General features: G+C 45.2%; 1 protein-coding gene across 4 annotated transcripts in view; it reads left to right on the top strand.

Annotated features, from left to right (window-relative positions):
* The window catches only part of EXOC5 (exocyst complex component 5), a 102,623-nt gene that overhangs the window by 62,305 nt on the left and 16,163 nt on the right, over positions 1-24,155 (top strand). For 2 of the 4 annotated variants that reach the window (XM_029598241.1, XM_029598244.1), the window contains 4 exons: positions 7,550-7,636; positions 8,888-8,996; positions 9,688-9,903; positions 12,751-13,014. In XM_029598241.1, the coding sequence (XP_029454101.1) occupies positions 7,550-7,636; positions 8,888-8,996; positions 9,688-9,903; positions 12,751-12,999 (661 nt within the window). In that variant the 3' untranslated portion in view covers positions 13,000-13,014. Of the gene's footprint in view, positions 1-7,549; positions 7,637-8,887; positions 8,997-9,687; positions 9,904-12,750; positions 13,015-24,155 lie in introns of those variants that run through there. The other 2 variants (XM_029598243.1, XM_029598242.1) reach the window with 1 other exon arrangement.

The raw sequence follows: 24,155 nt of genomic DNA on the forward strand, positions 1-24,155 counted from the left end.
TCTTCAGTCTTTCTTTCCGTGAAGTGTGTGCCTCGCGGTTGTAGAACTCTGCTCGAAATGTGGAAAAGAGGATTTCCTAAAGTGTAGCAGATGGACTCAGGACCAATTCGTATGGTGTACTCCTGATAGCAGTTGGAGACGGATCAGATTTCAATCTAACGTCAGCCCTAGTACATATACCCCTGCAGGAAGTGCAGCTCTCCATTATTTTCTGTCTCCATAGCAGTTAGGGACTCTATGCACACTCACACAGCGTTAGAGTAAATTTACCAAAGAAAACCAAGCTAAGAAGAAATCTTACCTCTAGAGACGAGCCCCGCTCTCCTGCGGTGACACCCTTTGGGTCCCTCCCCCAGTTGAGAATTCCCGAGGTGATTTCCACGATCTCTCTGAGGTAAGCCTCGGTCCGGAGGCCGACCCTCGGCGGGGACCTAGCCCCGGACTTCAGGTGAGGCTGAGAGGCAGCGGGTGCAACTTCGAGCACAGCGGTGAAGATATCTTCCCTCTCCCCCCGCAGCCGGAGACCGCCCGGAACGAGACCGGGAAGCGCCGAGACAAGGTAAGGTAGAAATCTATTTAAAAGTCTCCGGTCTCCAAAGCTTGAGGAATCGCACAGGTCGCCAGCCAGTGCCACTGGATTGATCTGCCCTAGCAGGGCTAGACCCCGGTCAGATCTGAGTGTCCTCCCACGTGGAGACCCTCCGAGGTGGTCGCCGTCACCATTTTGATCTGTTGCCACCCTGTCCGCCGTTCCGAGCTGTGCGCACAAATACCTTGTGTGCACAATGTCGAGCGCCCGAGTACCGTGCGCACAAGCGACGTGCATAGCCACACGCTTACTGTACTGGGCGCATAACTTCGATCTGTGTGCATAACAGCGCGCACCAAACCTAAGCGCACAACTTTGCACTGGAGCACACAAGCCATGGCACAAGCTCAGGGTCTTTGCCTAGCATGCCACATTAGAGCTGCACAGCATGAGGAAGCCATGGCCCTGTGTATACAGTGCGAAGAGGCCCTAGGGGATCCAACTCATGGCCCTCCCTAGCCGGTACCGGGTTCCAGCCTCTCGAGCAGTACACCGGAACTAGCATTGTATGGCACTCCTTAGTCTAGACCCAGCATCTATCTCCTGGATGGAATTCTTCAAAGGTCTGCATACCTTTGTCCACATGCAACCGGGGCCTCCTATAATATGGCCACAGGCTCCACCAGAGGACCTCAACATCCCGGGACCCTCTATGCCCAGGGAAGTGATCCCATCACCCAGAAGCTCCACCTTTGGGGACACGGACAACTCGGATGAGGATTCAGAACCCCTGGAGGAAGGGGAACTCCCTCCGGGGACAGAGCCCCACCGAACCATGAGACGCTTCTTCACCAAGGACGAGCTTCCAGACCTGGTCACACACAGCTTAAAAGAGCTTGCTATCCCGGGCACAAGTGCCTCGGGGGAACCTAAGATGAACCCACTACTAGAGGGACTCCGTCAGACCTCCCGCCATTTCCCACTATTACAAGCCGTCCAGCAACTAATTGACCTGGAATGGGAGGCCCCAGAAACTGCGTTCAAAGGGGGCTGGGCTCTGGCAGCCATGTACCCTCTGGACCCAGCCACCAAAGATCTCCTGGCATGTCCGAAAGTGGACGCCATGGTCTGCACAATCTCGAAGTGCACTACTAATCCCGGTGGAGGGAGGAGCAGCACTCAAGGATGCTCAAGACAGATGTCTGGAATCTATCCTCAAACAGTCCTTTGATGTCTCCACTATGTCTTTACAGATCGCTGCCTGCTGTTCCGTGGTGACACGTGCCTGCTTAGCACAGATCAGGAACAACACTCCTAGGGAGGCCCTAGAACCAGCAGTATTTTTCCTCGTGGACGCCGGTTCTGATCTGATATGCACCGCAGCTAGAGGAGTGTCATCCGCTGTAGCAGCCAGAAGACAAATCTGGCTCCGAAACTGGTTGGCCGACGCATCCTCCAAAACAAGACTCGCAAGGATGCCTTTCAAGGGAACACTCCTGTTCGGAAGCGAACTAGAGAAACTAGCCAACAAATGGAGCGCGTCCCCAATGCCGTGGCTACCGGAGGACAGGAATAGGAGAAACCAGCGATCCTTCCCCCGAATCTCCAGGGGCAGAGGATCACAGCACTTCAACCCATATAGAAGCACATATTAAGCGGGCCGCCCCGCAGGCCGGAACCAGTCCTTTCGGAACAAGCACAACAAAAGGGGAGCCAGCTCAGGCTCAGGTCCCAGCCGCACCCCACAATGAAAATCAGCCGAGCCGTCCAAAGGAAGAAGCCATAGGGAGCAGACTTGCCCTATTCTACCAAAGATGGGTCGAGATAACTTCAGACAAGTGGGTCCTATCCATCATTCGAGAGGGATATTACCTGGATTTCCACCACCTCCCTCCGGACAAGTTTGTGGAATCCCCCTGCTACGACCCTTCCAAGAGGATGGCAGTGGAAGCTACACTGACCAGATTGCTAGCCTTAGAGGCTATAACACCAGTGCCTCCACAACAAGTAAATACTGGACATTATTCCATCTATTTTATCGTCCCCAAGAAAGAAGGGAACGTTCAGTCGCATCCTTGACCTCAAGGCGGTCAACCGTCACCTGAAGATTCCTTGCTTCCACATGGAAAAACCCTACGCTCGGTGATAAGGGCGATACAACCCCAAAGTGGTATCTCACTTCCATCTCAACCAAACCATCTCGCTACCATCGTCAGATGAGCATAAGAATTCGGAAGAGGCTCGAAGTCTACGCTACCTCAATGTCGGCAGACTCCTAGTCCAATACCTGGAAAGGTCGGAATCCGTACGAAAGACGGACCATCTATTCATCCTTCACAGCAGGAAGAGGCAAGGGGAAGCGGCTTTGTGAGCAACCATAGCCCGCTGGATCAAAGAAGTCATCAAGGCGGCCTACTTAGCAGGCAAGCCACCGTCTTTACAAGTCAAGGCCCATTCTACTAGAGCCCAGGCAGTGTCCTGGGTGGAAAGCAAGATGCTGTCACCCGCCGAGATCTGCAGGGCGGCGACATAGTCCTCCATCCACACCTTCTCCAGGTTTTACCCCCTGGATGTTCAGGCTCGGGAGGACACAGCATTTGCAAGGGCAGTACTAAATGAGTCATGGGCAGCCTCCCACCGGTTTCGAGAGTAGCTTTTATACATCCCATTGGTCCTGAGTCCATCTGCTACACGCTAGGAAATGGAGAAATTACTTACCTGATAATTTCATTTTCCTTAGTGTAGACAGATGGACTCAGCATCCCACCCACTGCTGCTGTTACTCATGGAATTCTCGGATGACATCACCGAGAGCGAGTGATTCACGGGTAAGCCATGCTTTCCTTCAGCTAGGACACCCATCCTACCGGGTGTCGACGTTTCTCGGTTGAGGGCACTGGCGGTCTCCAGCTATAACCAATTCAACCTGTTCAAATTAATTAAGTTAACCAAGTTATAAAGTTAATCAAGTTATTCAAATTATTCAGTCATACATATATCCATAATGCTTTGAGGAGAATACTGAAGAGCTGCACTTCCTGCAGGGGTATATGTACTAGGGCTAACGTCAGATTGAAATCTGATCCATCTCCAACTGCTATCAGGAGTACACTATAAATTGATCCTGAGTCCATCTGTCTACACTAAGGAAAACGAAATTATCAGGTAAGTAATTTCTCCATTTGCATTCAGACAACAACCAACAAGGACTGAACTACACAGTCTGGGTAAACAAGCGTGGGGGTAGCTGATCTGGTGGTTACTACCCTAAACCAATTAAGCCTGATACATCACTTTGAATGCATATACAGCGTTGCTCTCTGCTTCAACGGCAGGGGGAAATATGGAAAAGAGGATTTACATTCAGACAACATCCAACAAGGCATGGATCTGTGCAGTCTGGGTAAACAAACATTGGGGAAATTTGCTTGATGCGGCGGTTACTACCCTTAACCATTAAGCCTTATATTCACCCTTGATGCAACTCCAACATTACTCTCTGCATCAATGGCAGGGGGTGGCAGGAAATTTGAATCAAACAGTTACCAACAAAGACCCTGAACTTGGTGGGCGGTGAAACAGATAAGTATGGGAAAATAAGTGTGGGAGCTTTCTGGGCAGACTGGATGGGCCGATTGGTCTTTTTCTGCCGTTATTTCTATGTTCCTTTTCAAAGTTTTTTTTCTCGGTTGCCATCCTTTTTCTGTGCTGGGTTCCTCTTCTCCCAGTTGATGTCCCAGTAAGGCAGCGCGATAAGTTTTCTCTCTCTCGCAATTGATTCCCAGTGTGTCGCTCCCCAATGGTTGCCGGTCATAGATCGCTCGTCGGCAGTTTTTTCATGGCATCGTCTGGTTTTTACTGATGCCCCCAGTGCCCATGAACCATGTCCCTTACAGATCCACATGAAGTTTGCATCCTCTGCCTGGGGACATCGCACATCATCTGGGGTGCAGCTTTTGCAACCAAATGACACCCCCCCCCCCCCCCACAAAGGCCGTTATGCCTGCCTGGATAAGATGGAGAAGCTTTTTGGGTCCAAAAGGTCTGATCCATAGACTCTGGCATCGGGAGCGTCGACACTCAGAGGCCGCGGGGAACCTTTGAATATGCCATTGATGTCCACCCCTCTGTCGGGGCCCTCTCTCTTGAGAGGGGCTGGGGATAGGCAGTCTCTGGTGTCATCTCACTCCAAGTCGTCTGGATCATCTCCATCCACCTCAGCACTGGGGAAAGACCGGTCGAGCATTTAGGGAAGTCTCAGAAGCATGAACACCGATCACGGTCTATGCTCAGCACCGGACTCTGTTCGGCACCGGCAGCTGCCGTGATGCCACCAAAGCGACCCTGTGAGGAGGAGACTTCAATCTCCTTCGGACCCAAGAATCCCAGGCTTTCCACACCTTTGCCGGTGCTGGGCACTGAGCTCTCTTGGGGCTCCGAGGGAGTTATGGTGATGCCTTCTCCACCTCCTCCTCAATCTGTCCCATCTTCGGTGGATTTTTAGGAGGAGCGGGATCGCAGGGTACAGCTGGTGGTGCTCAGAGCCTTACAGGGTATCGAGCTGCCAACTCAGTTGAAGGAACACCATGAGACCCTCCAGCACCTTTCAGCCAGTACTTCTGACCCGCCAAGCTCTGTCCAGCGAGGAGTGGATGATCCTGGTTTTGAGATGGCTTACTCCCTCTAGTTCCCTGACCGGAGCCGCCTCTGGAGGACCTCCCTATCCGCAAAAGTACTGCTGATGACTTGATGACTGCATGGAACCCGAAGAGGAAGAACCTTTCCCAGACTGAAACATCCTTGACTCACGAAAGTGGGAGTGGGACAGAAAGACCTTCTTATTGCCCTTCTTGTCCTCTGGCAGTCTATTGCCCTTGGTTTTCCCCAAGGACTTCATCAGCTGACCAAGATCCTCCCCAAAGAGCAGCTTCCCCTTAAAGGGAAGATTGCATAACTGCGTATTGGACCCATGTCCACCGACCAATTGCGCAGCCACAGAAGCCGGCGCGCCACCACCACTGAGACCATTCTCCTAGCCAAAGTGCACACCACATCATATAAAGCATCCGCCACATAAGCCACCCTTGCTTCTAGCTGCGCCATCTAAGCGGGAGATAGCACACCAAATGATGCCTGCTCCTGCAGCTTCTGAATCCAACATAAGAAAGCGCACATCATGCTAGCACACACCGCAGTCCCAAAAGGGGATACTTTCCTGAGAGAGCCAGCAGCAGACAGGAGGGGACCTCTGAGCACAAAGAGGGAGCCAGTCCCCTGGCTATCAGGGGTCCTGGAGCTAGCGGGCTGCAACAGCCAGGGGTATCCAACCCCCCCGCCCCCCCATTCGCCTGGCTCAACCCAAGGGATGGCCCACGAAGGAACCTGGCACCTTGGGGAGCAGAATCAAATCTCCCAACTCCAGATCAGTCAGGACTGCAGGTTTGCACTGAATCTGGAGACCAGGGATCAAGTCCCACTGTTGCTCCTTGTGACCTTGCGCAAGTCACTTTACCCTCCATTGCCTCAGGTACAAGCTTAAATGGTAAGCCCTCTGGGGCTAGGGAAATACCTACAGTACTTGAATGTAATCCACTTTGAAGTGCTGGAAAAAAAAAGTGCAAAAAGCGTAATATAAAAATCTAAATAAATAAAAATAAATAAATATCGAGGGACTGCAGGTGGCACTCTCTGTTATGTAGCAGTGCCTCAAAGTTTTTGTTCTCTGCCTCCATCTGCTGGTAGGGATGCATCAACCCACTGGTCTGGACTGATCTGGGTATGTTCAAGAACTGTATTTTATCATCCTGGATACAAATCCACATCTTTAATAAAAGAAGAAGAAGGTGTTGATATATTGACCCCCTGCTACTTTGAACTCGTCTGACTTGAGACCTGCGTGGAACAGGTCAAAACTAGGGCCACTCTAGTGGTCTCCTTCGCAATGGATCTGGATAGAGACTTAGTTCTACAAGCATGCTTTTAAGAATTGGAATTAAATTAGAAGTTACCCAGATTTATTGCTTTGCAACAGAAAGTTGATTTTGAGGCTACTTTCTTAAGTTTCCTTGTAAATATTTTGTGGTAAATTAGGGGAACAGCTTTATATTTGTTGAGCCTGAACATCTAGTCTGCTGTTTTATGGAATAAGTCCAGTAAAATCACATCAGTGCTCATTTAGTTCAAATTGACTGCTTTATAATTTTTTTTCTGGATATGCAAGTTTATTTTTCTGGTTTGTTTTTTCCTTTTATTGTAATTTTCTGTCTTGCATCTATTGGGCCCCTGAATTGTGGAGTTTGATTAAGTTTGTATAATATTTGCTTTGTTTTCTTAATGTAATGTAATATATTTCTAATGCATGATGTTATTGCATAAAATAAAAGTAAATAAAAAGTCTTGGGTCCAGCACATACTACATTACAATTTAATAGTCCAGGGTGTGGTACTGGGATGCAAGGAAATTTGTTTCTTCCTTTTTGCACTTTGATTACAGATTCTTTTGTATGAGGTTCAAGAGCAATTTATGCCTACAGAGATGAGCTGCAGTTCTATACATTGGCTTGAAATAATGTCTTATTAAACAGCAACTCTTCTGCATCTTTTTTGTGCCTGCATAAGTAATTCAATAGGAATCTTTATAATTACATATGCATTTGTCAGAGAGATGCACAAGTGGTGTAGTGTGATTTGTGACTGGTACACATTAATGCCCGTTACAAAAACAGCCTTAAAAAAAAAAAAAAGAATCTCATCCATTTCCAATCGGATTTATGTTCCTGTCCACCCTGCGCTATTTGCACTTTCTCCATAAGGAAATATCCAGTTGAAAGTCATCCCTCACGTTTATTAGTGGGGAAAAAAAGCTTTTTTAGCATGGATTTGTTGGAGACTCGTAAGAACTGCCTGTGTTCTTGGCCATTTACTTTTTTTTCCCTCAGAATGAAATTTGGACTTTCTAAGGTTAATTGTAGGAGGTCTCTGGTCACAATTTATAATTTGTTTCTTTTCTTTTGCTTGCAGCTCTTCTCCTAAGCTGACTGAATGTCTTCAGAAAAAAAAGGATATAATAGAGCAAATGGAGGTGAAACTAGACACGGGCATTGACAGGCAAGTCAATTTTATCTCTTTCAGAATACAACCTGACTTACTGTACCAGCACTTGGAGCATCCCTTGGATACTACATAGGTTACTGACCTGTCCCTGAAATAAACCAGACAGAAGGTTCCCTAATCTGTTCTTACAAACTCCAATAAAGGAGATTTCGCCGCTTCACTGGCTAACTTATTCTAGTATTTAACTACCTTTACAAGTGACAAATTCTTCCAAATGTCCAACCTAAATTATCCCTGCTGAAAATTAATCCCATTAGCACTTGTTTCAACCCCAGTAGAGATGGAGAGCAACTGATCACTATCTCCTGTATAAACCCCTTCAGGTGTTTGAATTCTGGTATTTTCTGTCAGTCCTGTCAGGGAGTAAATGTTCAAGTTGTAAAACTTTCACTAGGTTTGAAAATGATTTCCTCTCTAGACCTGGCTGTAAATTCATGCAGAGAAGCCAAAGCTTTGATTGCCATAACGTGGAGACCAACTTGCCTTTCTTATCCTTTAAAATAATTTCTCCAGAGAAGGTTGAGTCATGAGATAATACCCTGAGTGCTGTGGTGTTTCTTTGAGTTAATGGAATATTCCAGTTTCCGGCTTGGCATGTGGAACGCAGTACAATGGCCCTTTATATAATGAATGGACTGGGAGTTAACCCTTTTTTTTTTTTTTTTTTTTTAAGACTGGTCTTTCCATCTCTTCCCTGTTCTCCTTCCCTTTCTTCTTTTTCCTTCCCACCATCCATCTCCTTTCTCTTCCTCCCTTCTTTGCTCTACATACTCCTCCTGTCTTCCCCTTTTTACTCCCTTGTCAGCATGGTCTGCAATGGTAGCACAGGCTGCGGGAGCACAGAGTACAGCACTACCTGGCCCCATAGCCACCCATCCTCTGTCCCTGTGTCCATCCACTTTAAACAGGAAACGTGCAGGTAGAGAAGCAGGGGCATCTGGGAAACGGAGTCTGTGCTCTTGCAGTGTTCCTGCCGTCAGTGCTATAGCTACCTCTCTGTGCTAACGTGAAAGCATGACTAGAGTGTACAGGTAGTCTGGAGTGGCAGTAGTGGCTGAGTCCTCCAGAGGGATGGGGGCAGGCCTGTAAGGGAGCTTCATATGTGGGCTTGAGCCTGCCCCTCTTTAAGTAATAAATAGCCAAACTGCTGTAGTATTGTATGTATGCATGACTGAGCCAGTGGTTGGAGCAGTTTCTTATTTCTAGCTTTAAAGGATAAAAATGATCTGCTTTTTTAATCCAAAGGACACTGAATTGTATGATTGGACAGATGAAGCACATTCTTATTGCAGAACAAAAGAAGACTGATTTTAAACCAGAAGATGAAAATAATGTTTTGATTCAGTACACCAATGTAAGCAAAGTTCATGTCATCTTATCTGTGATAAATTGGATATAATTTTGTTAAAAATGTTTTCCTATAAAGCTGTCTAACCCAGGATTACAAAAAAGATGCACACAACTTGATGCAGAGTTACCCATTTACTAACTATTCTGGGCAATAGTGATGGTCAGATGAAAAAGATGACTATGATCAAGGTGGCTCTTACGAATGATGTAGAATTGCTGATGAGTAAATGTCAGCTAGATGGTGACTAGATGTGACCTGGCTTCAATGAAACACAATCAGAAATAGAATGCATTATCCCACTTCCATGCATAGAACTGTTCTCAGTAATAACAGTACCCTTTAAAATTCATCCCTCACAAGTTTCCTTCCTCTAGTCTAGCATTACTGGGCTCCTGGTTTTTTGTTTTTATTTAACATTTTATTACTGTAAAACCCCTTGAACTGGTATATCTCTACTTCTAAGTGACCTGCCCAGATAAGGCTTCTGTGCATTCTAATTATTGAAGGGCTAAAACGAGGGGCATATATGGGGGATTTTAGATGGTATATAATTGTATGTTGTCCCTTTAACTTGTTTGGTAAATTGACAGATTACCTTCAGTCCATATATACATATGTAACTAATCCAGAACTTTTATAGACCAAGTGGCATTTCAGGACCCACACCTTTTAAACATGAGCACTGTTTTTTTAGGCCTGTGTTAAAGTTTGTGGCTATGTCAGAAAACAAGTGGAAAAGATTCGAAATTCCATGGATGGCAAAAATGTTGACACAGTACTTATGGAATTTGGAGTTCGTTTTCATCGACTTATTTATGAACATCTACAGCAGTATTCCTATAGTTCCATGGGCGGCATGCTAGCAATTTGTGATGTGGCTGAATACAGGAAATGTGCCAAAGACTTCAAGGTTAGTGTTTGGAAAATATGGACAAGAATGTGTGCAAAAATAAATTAATTTATACTGTCAGTTGGCAATATAATGTAAGTAAAACATAGATGGGGCCCAAGTTGCCTAAAATCTTTTTTGTCTCTGGAGGATGGGTATTGGATAAAGTCCAGACAGAAACTCATAAAAGCAGATAATCAAGAGAGATATATTTATTTATTTATTTATTAATTTTTATAGACCGACATTCTTGTATAATATACAAATCATACCAGTTTACATTAAAACAGGAGATGCAGGAAAAAAAGTTACCTTTGTCAAATACATTTAACATTAATAACAATGAAAATTGTTAACAAGGGATAACAACTATGAAAAAAGAGAAAGGTAAACAAAAGTGGAAGAAACATAGAAGTTAAAAAGAAAAAAAATGAAAAAAGGAAGCACCAAGGGTTGCACGAAGGAGTGCACAAAATAAATTGCATTCACCATAGTCTGAGAAAAGATTTCTACTGTACAAGAAGTAGATTGACCATAAATGAGGTATTGCTGCCTTCCATGCTACTCACAGACATACCCACAGTCAGCTGTCTGTCCAAATATGCATGCCTTTTATTCACTTTGTGAAGCACTCAGACCCTACTGCTCAAGTCTGGTGTAAGTTTGGATTGGTCCACTACTGCATTTGAGCAGCTTCTATTATTTTCTACGGAAATTACTTTGACGTATTCAAAAAATGTTTGCACTTGGGGAAAAAATAGGACATCTAGCTGCAACAAACCCTTTCTCTTTTCCTCTATTGGAGAACACCCCAAAAAGTGTAACAGCCTTTCCCCATTTTTAAACATTGGCTAAGCTTTGCCATGTAAACGCCTCTTCTAAAGGACCAGTTCTGCTTTCCTTCTAGAGTTCTTGGCAATTGTCTTCTAAAAATCCATTTTGGCCTACCATAAAGGCCAAACCACAGTATTTTAAAGTCCAAATTAAGGGTCTCCCAACACAGACCATGTGTTGAACAAAACTGATTCGGGAAGGACCTGAAGTCAAAGTTAAAATCTTATAAAATCAAGTACATTGGCATATGACAGGGTTCTGCCCTTTCAGTGACCTTGTTTAATCTTTACATGCTCCCACTTTGTAAACTTTTATCTGGTCTAGGTATTATTTATTATATTTATGCAAATGATGTGCAACTTCCTATACCAATAGATGATACAATAAAGAAACTGAAATTATTGGATGTATACATGCAGTCTATCCAACGATTATTAACATGTATGAGATTAAAACTCAGCCAACACAATACTGAAATTATTTATTTAGGCAATAATTTGAATTCAAATAGCTCACTGTCATATAAATTTGGTTCTCATGATATCACTATTGTTGATGTTGCGCATGACTTAGGAATCTTTACCGACAGAAAATTGAATTTTAAGAAAAATATTAATATTATAATTAGAGATGGCTTTTATAAATTGAATGTTTTAAAGAAACTAAAACCTCTTGAATTTTGGAGATTTTAGAACTGTTTTACAAGCATTACTTTTTGCTAAAATTGATTACTGTAATGCACTTTTACTTGGCCTTCCAAATTACTCCCTCAGGCCACTTCAATTGTTACAGAATGCCGCTGCCCATGTTCTGCATGGAGGTACAAAATTTGACCACATCACTCCAGTGCTGATGGACTTACACTGGTTACCAGTCAAGTTTAGGATAGACTATAAAGTGTTACGCATAATATACAAGTCAATTTATAATAAATCTGTTGAATGGCTAAATGCAGCATTGTGAATTCATATGCCACAATGCAATTTGAGATTGGCTAATAAGTTTCTGTTCCCTGTACGTACCCGGATCAGTCCAGACAGTGGGTTATGTCCCCGTTCCAGCAGAGGGAGTCAGAGGGAAAAAAAAACAACTTGAAGGGCGCTCTCCCAGACACAGGTGCGCTCACTAATTCCCTTCAGTATTGCTCTGACTCCAGCAGAGGACGGTCACAAAACCTACTACTCCTTCCTACAGGGTTTGAATTTTCCTTTTTTATCTCTTCTTTCACTAATTTTCTCTTGGATGGATCATTTCTGTATTTAATTTAAAAAAAAAAAAAAAAAAAGGGGGGGATTTAAATATATTTTGCTCTGAGAAAGTTTCAGAGACTTCTCCTGGCTTTCTCACTTTCTACTTGCTGGCTGAACCTACAACAGTCTAGTATAATTTAATGTTAATTTAATTTTATTCTCTTGCTGTAATATTTTCTTCACAGATTTATTTTGGCTGTTTGGGGTCACGTTGGTGGTCCAACCTCTCCCCCCCACAACGACCCGCTGCCTTGAGAAACCGTTTTCCTCAAGGCAGCATTGTCAGAGATGCGACATTCCTCTGCCTTATTATCATTATATTAATTTTTTATTGCAAAATAACTATTGGGTCATTGTGAATTTTCTTTGAGCGGAGGTATGTGCGCTTTCCTGCTCTGCACAGCCTTTGGGGGAAGTTGTTTAATTTTTCCTTACTTACCCTTCCCCCATGCCGCGACTTTCGCGATGTTCGGCTTGTGGAGAGCCGGGGTCCCGGATCTCTCGCCATGGTCTTTGTTTAAATTGCCTCCCTGGTGGGGAGGGTACCAGCGGGCCGGCTCTTCTCCTGTCTCAGGCGGGAACGGCGGCCATTTTGTTGCTTGCACCGACTTCTCCACAGCAGCCCCTGGAGGATTTAAATGTTTTTGCTCCACCGATATTAACTCCGGAGGACCCCTCGGAGCAAGAGCATTCTTCAGAAGCCCCCCCCCCCCCCCCCGGATGTCTCCACCTCGGGACCTCTCCCTTCCATTTTTTCTACAGATTTTATTTTGTGTCTCCATAGAGCAACAGCAGAATCCAGCTCCTGCACCTACTCCTCCCAAAGTGCTCAGGATTGCAGATCCTCTCAATCATCCTCCAGCTCCTCATGGTACCTCTAAGGTTAGTGTGGGTTCACAGCCTGATCCTCTCCCTCAGGATCCTGGTACTCTTCAGGATACTTTTCAGGAAATGCTGGATGATTATGTTCAGGTGGAAGGTGATGACCCGAGGGTCTTGCGTTTATTTCAAAGAGATGAATTGGATCTTCTAATTCCGCATGTTCTGGCGAAATTAGATCTGGATCCTCCTAAGGAGGCTCCAGTTACCCCCGTAGGAACTAGAAAGGGTGACTCTGTCTTAGTTGGACTACGTCCTCCAGCAAGCACCTTTCCATCCAATGTTATGGCAATTGTTGTCCAGGGAATGGGATTCGCCAGAGGCTAGTCTCAGGGGTTGGTAGAGCCATGGACAAGCTCTACCCTCTCCCTGATGAGTATCTGGAACTTCTTAAGGTCCCTAAAGTTGATGCTTCTGTTTTGGCAGTCACTAAAAGAACTACTATTCCTGTGACAGGTGCAGCTGCCCTTCGTGATGTACAGGATCGGAAGCTCGAGGTTTACCTAAAGAGGATTTTTGAAGTTTCAGCCTTAGAGCCACAGTCTGTAGCTCTCTTATGCAGCGTGCTGGTCTCTGCTGGGTTCAGCAGCTGCTTGGTACTCAAGAGCTGCCTCCAGAAGAAGCTCAACAGGCTGAGCGACTAGAAGCGGTAATTGCTTTTGGAGCAGACGCTTTATATGATCTTCTCCGTGTTTTATCCAGATCAGTGGTATCGGCAGTGTCTGCTAGACGTCTTCTCTGGCTACACAACTGGTCCGCAGATGCTTCTTCTAAGACTCAGTTGGGATCTCTTCTCTTCAAGGGTAAATTGTTGTTTGGTGATGATCTTTATCAAATCATTAAATCTCTTGGTGAAAATAAAGTTCATAAGTTGCCGGAGGATCGTCCTCGGACCTTTAGGAACTTCAGCTTTAACAGAAACCGATTCCAGGGGCAGCGTCGTTTTCGTCAGTCAAGGCCTCCTCTTCAGAAGCTTCCTTCCTCACTATCACAGTCCTGGTCTCATTCCTTTTGGGACCGCAGACCAGCTAGAGGTGGCTTCGCCCAAGGAGCTTCCTCAAAGCCAGCCCAATGAAGTCTTGCCAATCCACTCCTCAACCCTCAGAATAGGGGGACGTCTTTCCCTCTTCTTAGAGGAGTGGGTCAAAATTACCTCGGACAAATGGGTTCTGGATATTCTACAGCATGGCTACGCTTTAGATTTTATTCGCCCTTTAAGAGACAGATTTCTCTTTTCTCCTTGCGGATCCCTGCAAAAACAGGTGGCTCAACTAACTCTAGATCGCCTTCTTCATCTGGGAGCTATTCTTCCGGTGCCTCCATCGGAACAAGGATCAGGCCATTATTCAGTCTACTTCGTCGTTCCCAAGAAGGAAGGCACTTTCCATCCAATTCTGGACCTCAACATGGTCAACAAGGCCCTGAGAATTCCTCATTTCCGGATGGAAACCTTACGGTCAGTGATAGCTGCGGTTCACTGCGGGGAATTTCTAGCCTCCTTGGATCTCATGGAGGCTTATCTTCACATTCCCATCCTGAAGCAACATCAACGTTTTCTTCGGTTCAAGATTCTCTGTCAACACTTTCAATTCCAGGCCTTACCGTTCAGTCTCACGACCGCTCCCCGCACTTTCACCAAGGTGATGGTGGTAGTAGCGGCAGCCTTACGAAGAGAAGGGATTCTGGTCCATCCTTACTTGGACGATTGGCTCATCCGAGCAAAGACTCTGGATCTTTGTCATCAGGCAGTCAACAGAGTATTACACCTTCTGCGTTCTCTGGGATGGGTCATCAATCTTGCCAAAAGCAAACTTTCACCCTCTCAGTCGATTGATTTCCTGGGGGCTCACTTCGACACCGGCATTGGCAAAGTCTTTCTCAGTCATGATCGGGCTCAATCTCTGATTTCTCAAGTTCAGCAATTTCACTGTCTCCCTCTTCCTACAGCGTGGGATTATCTCCAGGTCCTGGGCTCGATGGCTTCTACTATAGATCTAGTTCCTTGGGCCTTTGCTCATTTCAGACCATTACAGAGGGCATTACTCTCCCACTGGAAACCTGTGTCTCAAGATTTTCAGGCTCCCCTGCCTCTACCAGAGGTTGCCTTCCACAGTCTAAGCTGGTGGCTCTCTCTGGACCACCTGCTTCAGGGAGTGGACTTGGAGATTCCCCAGTGGGTGATCATCACCACGGATGCTAGTCTATCCGGCTGGGGAGTAGTATGTCAGTCACATTCTGTTCAGGGACAATGGATGGCTCTACAGGCGACATGGCCAATCAATCATCTGGAGACAAGAGCTGTTCGTCTCGCGCTACGACATTTCCTTCCTCTAGTGCTTCACAAAGCAGTAAGGATCCTCTCAATGCCACTACGGTAGCGTACATCAATCGTCAAGGAGGAACAAAGAGTCTACATGCTTCTCGAGAACAGACAAGCTAATGGCTTGGGCGGAGCTCCATCTCTCCCGTCTGGCGGCCTCCCACATAGCAAGAGTCGACAATGTGCAAGCGGACTTTTTAAGCTGTCAGCACAAAGATCCCGGGGAATGGGAACTATCCGAAGAAGCAATGACTCTGCTTGTCAGACGCTGGGGGTTTCCCCATCTGGATCTGATGGCCACTCAGCACAATGCAAAAGCTCCGCGCTTCTTCAGTCGCAGAAGAGAACACTGAGCAGAGGGCGTCAATGCTCTGGTCCTCCCATGGCCAACACATCTTCTGCTTTATGTGTTTCCTCCATGGTCTCTGGTGGGAAAGGTGCTTCGACGAATAGAACTTCACCAGGGGTTAGTAATTTTGGTGGCTCTGGAGTGGCCCAGGAGACCATGGTTCACGGATCTTGTCAACCTTGTGGTAGACGATCCTCTTCAACTGACACATTTACGGAATCTGTTGCATCAGAGTCCTCTATTTTTCGACCAGGCAGATCGCTTCTGTCTTGCGGCCTGGCTTTTGAAAGGCGCAGATTAAGGAGACTAGGTTATCCGGAGCAGGTTATCTCGACACTCTTGAGGGCTAGAAAGACTTCCACTTCCATTTCTTATGTACGGGTCTGGAAAGTTTTCGAAGTCTGGTGTGATTCTATTCACATATCTCCTTGTAATGCTACTATAGTCCAGATCCTCTCCTTTCTGCAGAGGGGTCTTGAAAAGGGTTTGGCTTACAATTCCCTGAGGGTCCAGGTAGCTGCGCTTGGTTCTCTCATTCATCGTCTGGATGGGGCTCCTTTGTCTTCTCATCCAGATATAGTCCGTTTTTTAAAGGGAGTAAAGCATTTACATCCACCTGTGCGTCGCCTATGTCCTTCTTGGAGTTTAAATCTAGTTCTTCGAGTCTTGGGCGGACCACCTTTCGAGCCATTGCGTAGAGCCACTCTCAAGGATTTAACTCTTAAAACAGTTTTCTTGGTGTCTATCTGTTCTGCCCGCCGGATATCTGAGATCCAAGTGTTGTCGTGCAGAGAACCTTTTCTCAGTTTTTCAGACTCGGGAGTTTCTTTGAGTACAGTACCTTCTTTCCTACCGAAGGTAGTTTCAGTTTTTCATCTGAACCAGTCAGTTGAGCTTTCATCTTTCTCTGATGAAGACTCCAAGGATCTTAGAGGACTAGATGTTAAACGAATTCTGCTTCGCTACTTGGAACTTACCAATAATTTCCGACTTTCGGATCATCTCTTTGTTTTATACAGCGGGCCCAGGAAAGAAAATCCAGCGTCCAAAACTACCATTGCTCGCTGGCTAAAAGCAGCTATTTCTTCAGCCTATATTGCTTCCGGGAAGCCTCCGCCGGAAGGCATTAAAGCTCACTCTCTTCGAGCTCAAGCCACTTGGGCGGAAACTCAAGCAGTGTCTCCTCAAGAGATCTGCAGGGCTGCTACCTGGAAGTTGCTGCATACTTTCGCCCGTCAATATTGTCTGAATCTGCAACCACCGGTTTTTGGCTCCTTTGGCAATCAGGTCATTCGAGCAGGGCTATCCAGGGCCCACCCTACGTAGGGAAGCTTTGGTACATCCCACTGTCTGGACTGATCCGGGTACGTACAGGGAAAAGAAAATTATTCCTTACCTGCTAATTTTCGTTCCTGTAGGACCACGGATCAGTCCAGATGCCCACCCTTAGTTTATTAGGGGCTTTATTGGGATTATTTTCCTGCTCGATCATTGAGTACATTTCAGACTATTTTGTAACTGTTTAATGGTTCAGTTTACAAGTTCTTCTGGTTGTTGAATTTACATTTTTTGACACATTTTATATACATTTTATTGATTGTTTGATTCTTCATAATCCATCCTTCATCTTCTTTCCTCTGGCTTTGATATTCTTAATACTGAAGGGAATTAGTGAGCACACCTGTGTCTGGGAGAGAGCCCTTCAAGTTTGTTTTTTTTTCCTCTGACTCCCTCTGCTGGAATGGGAACATAACCCACTGTCTGGACTGATCCGTGGTACTACAGGAACGAAAATTAGCAGGTAAGGAATAATTTTCTTTTATCTATTCCATCTGGTAAACGGCACATTTATCCAGAGTAAGAGTTAGAGCGTTATCGATAGCGGGTCCCAAATTATGGAATTCAATTCCATTGGAACTGAGGATGCAGGAAAAATATCAGACATTTAAAAAGAATTTGAGAACCTGGTTATTTCGGCAGGCTTTTGGAGATACTGCACAATAGTAAGCACATGAAATAATAATGAAAGTTAAGTACTGATTTTCTTAGAAGATATTTTTAATGCTATTTTATAGATTGTATTTTAAGAATGATTTCATTTATTAATGTATTTATGTATGTTTTATTTTGTTTAAATTTATATAGCTGTTTTATTGTATGATTGAACCCAGAATGCTGGTATAAAATATCTTAAATATGACGTCACTTTATAAGACCTTAAGTTTTCACTTCAGGTCCCTCCCGATGCAGCTTCATTTGAAACACGCTCTGTGTCGCCGCCCGTTAATTTGTACTTTAAAATACTGTGGCTTGACCTGCTATTGAGAATTAATAAAATCTACATCTGAACATTGCAATTGTTGGACAGTTTGATATAATACCATTCCTTCCTTAAATCTAATTGTGACAGTTTGATTTTCCACCGAGTTACTTTGTGCTACCATAAAAGCCTACATTAGTCATCTTCTCATCTTATTAGTCTAGTTTTGCTTGCATTCACAGCTTTATTCATTCTCTTCCATTGCCATCTCACTCTCACTTATTCAGTCACACCTCGCATACTTACACTTGCACTCACAGAAGCATAAAAACATGATGGTCTTCTCATCCATACCAACTACTCAGCTGTACAGCAATGCTCCCTCCAAGAAGTGACTAAGTGTGTGCAAACCTTTTTTCATGTGAGCAACAATTGTTTTAAACAAACAATTTTTGAGCACCATTATTAGCATTGCATTTCTGTATATAACCCACAGAAAAATTTATGTGAGCAACTTATGTAAAACCTGTGAGTGATGCTCTGAAATGTATGAGCAATCGCTCATGCGCTCAGTTTAGAGGGAACAATGCTGTACAGCTCTTGCCCGCTCCCACAGAGATCTCCAGTGCTTATCCCTTGCTCTCTTGAATTCAGACATTGTCCTTGACTCCATCTACACTAGAAAGCTGTTCCATGCATTTACCACCCTCTCTGTAAAGAATATTTCCTTAGATTAATCCCGAGTCTACCCCGTTTCATCCACATCCCCATGACCCCTCATTCCAGAGCCTCCTTTCCATTGAGAGATCCACCTCCTGCACAGTCATATCTTAGAGGTATTTAAATATCTCTATCATATTTCCCCTAGCCTACCTTTCCTCTAAAATATTCATGTTTAGATCATTGTCTGTTCCCATATGCTTTACAATGAAGACCACTGAACATTTTAGTAGCTACCCTCTGGACCAACTTCAGTTGGTTTCTGTCCTTTTGAAGGTGCAGTCTCCAGAATTGTGTACACAATTCTAAATGAGGTCTCACTGTGTACTTACACAAAGGCAATATCACCTCCCTTTTTCTGCTAACCATTTCTCCCTCAATGTATCCAAGCATCTTTCTGGCTTTTGTCATCACTTTATCCATCTGTTTGGCCATCTTAAGCTCATCAGATCACCTTCGAATTCTGCTAGTTTCGTGCTAGAAGATTTTCACCCCTTATACTGAACTGCTCCCTTGGGTTTTCGCAGCCCAAATGAATGACTGCATTTTTTAGCAATAAATCTTAGCTGCCAGATTCCAGACAGTTCTTCAAGCTTCACTAGAACCCTCCTTATGTTTTCCATATCTTCCTTGGTATTGAAGAGTTTAGTATCATCCACAAAGACACATTTTTCCCCGATAGTCTTTTGGCAATTTCACTTATGAAAATGTTGAAAAGAACTGGTCCAAAGACCATTCCCTGCTGCAAACCACTAGTAATTCCCCTCTCCTTGGAACAAACTCCATTTCCCTGTACGTACCCAGATCAGTCCAGATTCCTGGGTTTTGCCTCCCTGCCAGCAGATGGAGACACAGTTTCACTGACATTTTATATAACCCAGTGTGCCACCTGCAGTCCTTCAGTATTTCTCTGTCTCCAGCAGATGGTAGATGGTGTAAAACCTGCAGTCTGGAGAGAGAGAGAGAGAGAAAAAAAATTAAGACAACATTTCTGGATCCTCCCAGGGGATTGTGAGGTCCTGGTAGGGCCATCTCCCCTGGTTTTGAGGTAGATGAACAGAGGGCTGGTGACCCTTCTGATAGCTCGATCTGGAAGTCCGTGGAATCTGCTGGTAGTTCTGCACTGCAAGCCCAGTGGAGAACTACCTTGTCCTGGGCTGGGTCACTAAAGTTTGGCAAAAGAAGACAGATATAGCCAATGGTCTGGCTCTTTTCTGATCTGCCATGTGGCCTGTGCTCTTGGAATCTGAATCTCTGCACCAAAGGAAAGTATTGGTTTCTATGTATCTTTATTTGATCTCAGAGAAAAAAAAAAAGGAGCTTGTTAGAGAAATCTGTATAGCAGCAGGGTTCGGGAGGGGGGGGGGAGCTACCTTAGTAGCTGAGGGATCTCAGTGATGGGGTTTTTCAGCAGCTTCTCTGCCTGCAAAGGAGACCAGGTATTGGCTACGTGGCACTGAGGGACTGTTCCCCTGCTTGCCGTTGAGGTGCTGTGGGTGCAAGGAGGAACAGTGTGTGCATGCGGCAAAAGCAGCATGGTGTTCGGGGAAATGGTGGCCATTTTCGATTCCCTAGCAGCATTGGTGGGAGAGGAGGGGGAATCCCCTTCTCAACTATCGCCAGTGGTTCCCTGTCCCACAGAGGTGCAGAGATGCACTTATATTGAGGAGGAGTCTCTGGTTCTGGTGGAGGTCTTATGCTGGTTTTAATTTGCTTATACGTAAAGTGTGTTTAGCAGGATGCTGGCTCTTGGCCAGTTAAGAGGCCTAAGCTGTTAAGAAGCTCTTCTGGCCGATGATGTTTGGTACTGGATATTAAACGGATCTGGGCCTACACACGCTGAAGGTGCAGGAAGGCTTTTGCTGGTGGTAGTCCACAGCAGTGTTTCTTTTCCCTTGTGCTTAGGCATGCATGTGCATTTTCGCCATGAAGTGATTGCATGTGCAGGGACCTATGTGCATAAGGCTGCGGCCTAGATTTAAGCACATACATCTGCGACCTTACTTGAGTGCGTATTTGCACAGGTACATGAGCGTGTAAGGCCGCAACCTAGACTGAAGTGCGTATTTGTGCGGGTATTTGTATGCGTATGACTGCGACCTAGTCTTGAACGCGTCCTGGAGGGGTGTGCGTTTATGCCTAGATGGCATTGTTGTGCGCACAGGAGGCCAACTAGAACCAAAGTTCAGGAGAGCTATGCGCCGGGGACGAACAGGTCCAAGTGCCTTGCTATCTGTGAAACTTGCCTCACTCTCTCTCCGCTTGTGTCAGTGCTGTTTAGAAGCTCAAAGCGATTTTTGACTACTACAGCTTTTGCTCATGTTGGGACATCCCCTTGGCCTGTGGTGTCTCTGGAGATATTGGATATTGGATTTAAAGACTGTAAACTCGGCGGTCCAACTTGGAGGTCCGTCATAGCGGCAGTATGCAAGGGAGACTTCTTGGCATCTCTCACCTTGATAGAGGCATATCTATAAATAGTCATCAGGCAGGAGCACCAGAGATTCTCGAGGTTCATGGTCTTAAGGGATCATTTTTGGTTTCAAGCCCTTCCCTTTGGCTGATGACGGCTCCATGTACCTTTACCAAGGTGATGTGGTGGGGGTGGCCGCAGTGCATGTGAAATTAGATGATCTCTGTTGACCATCAGTACAAAAGGTACCAATGCGCTTGAAGTTTCTAGGATGGGTGGTGAAGCTAGCAACAAGCTATTTAATCCTTTTACAAAGTCTGGAATATCTGGGAGCTCAGTTGATATGCTGGCAGAGAGTGTTTCTCACCAAGAGAGAGTGCTGAAATTGCCAAGTCAGACTAGGCTTCTGCTAGAACTTTCAGTGCCCAGTGTGGTGTGGAATTGGAGATTCTGAATTAGATAATAGTCACCACCAATGCAAGCCTGTCTGGATGGAAGGCAGCTTGGCAAGATCAGTTGGTGCAGGGCCAGTGGTCGAAACAGGAGGCCTTGTGGGCCTATCAGTCAGTTTAAGACGAGAGCAGAGCATTTCGCAGTGCTTGCCTTATCTGCCAAGGTTACGTGGCCATCCAGTTCAGATCCTATTGGACAATGCAGCGACATCAACCATCAAGAATCGGGCAGTGGCTTGAGAGGCCTGCGAGTTGATACTCTGGACAGAGCAGCACTTGGAGCGGCTGGCCGTGTCTCATATCGCCGGTGTGAACAACATTTAGGCGGATTTTATCAGTCAGATGAAATTAGACCCCAAGTAATGGGAGCTGTCAGAGGCAGCGATGTGTCTTATTCACGGAAGATGGGGATATCCCGACCAAAGAGAACATCAAGGTGTCATGGCTTTACAGCTGCTGAACAGAACACAGTACAAAGGAATCTATGCTCTGGTGCTGCCATGGATTCAAGGGATTCTTCTTTGTCTTACCTACCGTGGCCTCTGGTGGACAAGGGATTACGGCGGGTAGTGAAACATCCAGGTAACATGATCCTGGTAGCTCCAGAGTGGCCACATCGACCATGCTTCCCAGATCTGATCAACATGGCCATAGACTGGCCCCTAAGGTTTGGAAATCAGTCGACTGTTTTCCACCAGGGCCTAATATTTTTGGGACAGGTGGCTCACTTCTGTCTCCTGGCTTCGCTTCTGAGAGGAGACGACTGAGATGGAGGGGACATTCCGAAGTGGTTATTTCAACCTTATCACAGCCTAGGCAACCTTCCTCATCCTTGATGTATGTGCGAATTTGGAGGATCTTAGAGTCCTGTCTGCTGTTGTCAGAGTGCAGCCTCAGTCTGTTCAGGCTTTTGTGTTGCATGTTTTGGCTTTTCTACAGAAAGGCTCTGGTCAAGGGACTGGCCTTTAAAACTCTGAGAGTCCAAGTAGCGACACTGGGTTGTCTCCAGGGTAAGGTGCAAGGATATCCTCTGTCCACACATCCAGATGTTATACGGTTCCGTCAGGGAGCTAAGAACTTGCATTCTCAGGTGCAGAACATTTGTCTATCTTGGAATCTGAATCTAGTCCTTAGAGGATTGTGAGAGGCTCGCTTTGAACCACTAAAAAGAGCTACAGTTAAGGACTTGATGCTCAAAGTGGTTTTCTTGGTGTATATTTGTTCAGCCAGGAGAATTTCGAAGCTCCACACACTCGTGTCAAGATAAGAACATAAGAAATTGCCATACTGGGTCAGACCAAGGTCCATAAAGTCCAACATCCTGTTTCCAACAGTGGCCAATCCAAGCTACAAGTACCTGGCAAGTACCCAAACACTAAGCAGATCCCATGCTTCTGATGCCAGTAATAGCAGTGGCTATTCTCTAATGGCCTGATATTAAAAGGGCCAAAGGCATAAATGAAACGCATGATCGGGCCTTGTGCGCTGAGTGTGTTTTACAACAGGCCCACCAAGCACATAACCCCTGTTTCATGGGGGGCGAGCTGGGACAGAGCATGGAGATTACCTCTGCTTCTCCAGAGCAGTAAGTACCAAAATAATAAATTTGGGGATTGTTAGGTGCAAGGAAGAGGGATTCAGTTTTATAAGAAACTGGGAAACCTTTTGGGGAAGGGGAGTCTTTTCCGAAGGGATGGACTCCATCTTAACTAGGGTGGAACCAGACTGCTGGTTCCACCCTAGTTAATCTTTAAAAGGAGATAGAACGGCTTTTAAACTAGAACAAAGGGGAAAGCCGACAGTTGCTCAGCAGCACATGGTTCGGAGGAAGATATCGTCAAAGGATACTAATGATGCATTAGAACTAGGGCATCCCAACAGTGAGGTTCCAATAATAAGAAAAGTAGTCCAAGTTCCTATAATTAAAAACTCACCTGAGCTAAAAAAAATTCCAATTTATCCCTATCAATTAAAAAACTGAATGAAAAAACAAGCAAAAAACACACTTTGAAATGTTAGTATGCTAAAGCCAGAAGTCTAAGTAAGTAAGATGGGACAATTAGAATGTATACAAATGAATGATGACATAGACTTAATTGGCATCTCAGAGATATGGTGGAAGGAGGATAACCAATTGGACAGTGCTATACCGGGGTACAAATTATATTGCAATGACAGAGAGGAGCATCTGGGAGGTGGGGTGGCGCTTTATATCCGGGATGGCATAGAGTCCATCAGGATAAAGATCCTTCATGAGACTAAATGTACAATTGAATTTTTATGGGTAGAAATCCTTTGTGTGTTGGGGACCAATATAGTGATAGGAGTATACTACCGTCCACCTGGCGAAGATGGTGAGACGGACAGTGAAATGCTAAGAGAAATTAGGGAAGCTAACCAAATTGGTAGTGCAGCAATAATGGGAGATTTCAATTACCCCAGTATTGACTGGGTAATTGTAACATTGGGACATGGTAGAGAGAGAGCAAGTTTCTGGATGGAATAAATGACAGTTATATGGAACAATTGGTTTAGGAACAGACGAAAGAGGGAACAGTTTTAGATCTAATTCTCAGTGGAGCACAGGATTTGGTGAGAGGTAATGGTGGTGGGGCCGCTTGGCAATAGTGATCATAATATGATCAAATTTGAATTAATGACTGAAAGGGGGACAGTAAGCAAATCCACAGCTCTCGTGCTAAACTTTCAAAAGGGAAACTTTGATAAAATGAGAAAAATAGTTAGAAAAAAAGGAACAGCTACAAAGGTAAAAAGTGTGCAAGAGGTGTGGTCATT

The sequence above is a fragment of the Rhinatrema bivittatum genome, chromosome 4 (assembly GCF_901001135.1).
Source record: "Rhinatrema bivittatum chromosome 4, aRhiBiv1.1, whole genome shotgun sequence".
NCBI classification, from domain to species: domain Eukaryota; kingdom Metazoa; phylum Chordata; class Amphibia; order Gymnophiona; family Rhinatrematidae; genus Rhinatrema; species Rhinatrema bivittatum.